Source organism: Elephas maximus, chromosome 8 (genome assembly GCF_024166365.1).
Source record: "Elephas maximus indicus isolate mEleMax1 chromosome 8, mEleMax1 primary haplotype, whole genome shotgun sequence".
Taxonomy (NCBI): domain Eukaryota; kingdom Metazoa; phylum Chordata; class Mammalia; order Proboscidea; family Elephantidae; genus Elephas; species Elephas maximus.
This window is the reverse complement of record NC_064826.1, coordinates 6243220-6245014: the sequence shown is the minus strand read 5'-3', so window position 1 is coordinate 6245014 and position 1795 is coordinate 6243220. Positions and strand designations below refer to the sequence as shown.

Below are 1795 nucleotides of genomic sequence, written 5' to 3'. Positions count from 1 at the left end.
CTCATACACACATATACACACCACACATCCCCCGACACACATACACACCACGTGCACACACATATTCTCCCACACACTCCCACACACTCACACAGATCATATGCACTCACCACAAACACACACATTCACATACCACACACACTTTCACATACACTTATACACCACACCACACACTCACACACACATATACATTCTTGCACACTCACATACTCACATGCAGCAACACGCACACACATACACACTCACACACATGCACACACACACTCACAGACTCACAGGCACTAACATGTACACACTCACACGCATGCACACTCACACGTACATTCTCACGCACACACCATGTGGAGGCCAGCTTCAATGCCTACTGCCCTCATTGCCACAGTCATTTCCTAACGTCTTAACATGGAGCTCCCAACAAGGAGCTTGCTCAGCGCGGCCTTTATGTCCTTGTTGCGCAGGCTGTAGATGAGAGGGTTCAGCATAGGTGTCACCATGGCGTAGAAGAGCACCACCACCTTGTCCTGCTCCACTGAGGCAGCCGAGTGGGGCTGCAGGTAGGTGAAGAGGGCCATACCATAGGACATGGAGACCACGGCCAGGTGGGAGGCGCAGGTCCCGAAGGCCTTTCTGTGACCCTCACTGGAGCGGATCTGCAGTATGGAGGCCACAATGTGGGTGTAAGAGAGGGACACCAGGCAGCAGGGCACCAGCAGCACCACGATGCTGGAGGCCACGATGACCACCTGGTTCAGGGTGATGTCCACACAGGCCAGGCGGACCAGTGCCAGCGTCTCACAGGCCACATGGTTGATCACATTTCGCCCACAGGTGGGCAGGCGTATGGTGATGGCCGTCTCCACGGCAGAATTAGCCAGGCCCACAAACCAGCACACAGCCGCAAGCACCATGCAAAGCTTCAGGTTCATGACAGCCACGTACTGTAGGGGGTCACAGATGGCCACATATCTGTCATAGGCCATGGCAGCCAGCAGCAGGAACTCGATGCCCCCAAAGGCAAAGGAGAAGAAGAGCTGGGCCCCACACCGGGCAAAGGAGATGGTCTTCTTTTCCTGGAGGAAGTGCACCAGCATCTGGGGGACCCCACTGGAGGTGTAGCAGATGTCCACAACAGAAAGGTGGCCCAGGAAGAAGTACATGGGCAGGTGGAGCCGTGCGTCCAGCCCAGTCAGGAGGACGATGAGCCCATTACCCAGCAGAGTCAACAGATAGGCGACCCCAAAGAGGACAAAGAGTCCAGCCTGGGCCTCCCGGTCCCTGGAGAGGCCCATGAGGACAAAATCACTCACCCAGGTCAGGTTGCCTCTCCTCATAGGGCAGGCAGGCTGGGCTGTTGGGGAGGAGGGGAGTTGGGGGGGACAAGTGAAGGTCACACTCTAGGGGCCTGTGAGTAAACTAAGGCCCTTGGATTACATGATGGCTAGAGCTGGAATGGGTCACTGGGCCCAAGCTCCTTCATCTAGGTGGTTAGAGGAGAATGTAGATGAGAAGACATTGGAGGAAGGTTCTTTGGCTTCTCACTCTCAACTATGAGGTTTTCAAAGACAAAGCCCCTGTCTTGGCCATCTTTTTATATTTAGGGCCTAGCTCCAGTTGAGGCATTGGTGGTTCAGTGGTAGAGTTTTCGCTTGCCATGAAGGAGAACTGGGTTCGATTTCCTGCCAATGCACTTGTGTGTGTGTGTAACCACCACCCATCTGTCTGTGGAGTCCTGTGTGTTTGTATGACGCTGAATGGGTTTCAGCTGAGCTTCCAGGCTGAGAAGGCCTAGAAAGAA

At 54.4% G+C, this 1795-nt stretch overlaps 1 protein-coding gene across 1 annotated transcript; it reads right to left on the bottom strand.

Moving 5' to 3' along the window:
• Positions 1-389: 389 nt before the first annotated feature.
• LOC126082114 (olfactory receptor 2F1-like) lies at positions 390-1331 on the bottom strand. The gene has a single exon (XM_049894566.1). The coding sequence runs from the start codon at positions 1329-1331 to the stop codon at positions 390-392; it is 942 nt and encodes a 313-aa protein (XP_049750523.1).
• Positions 1332-1795: the final 464 nt, after the last annotated feature.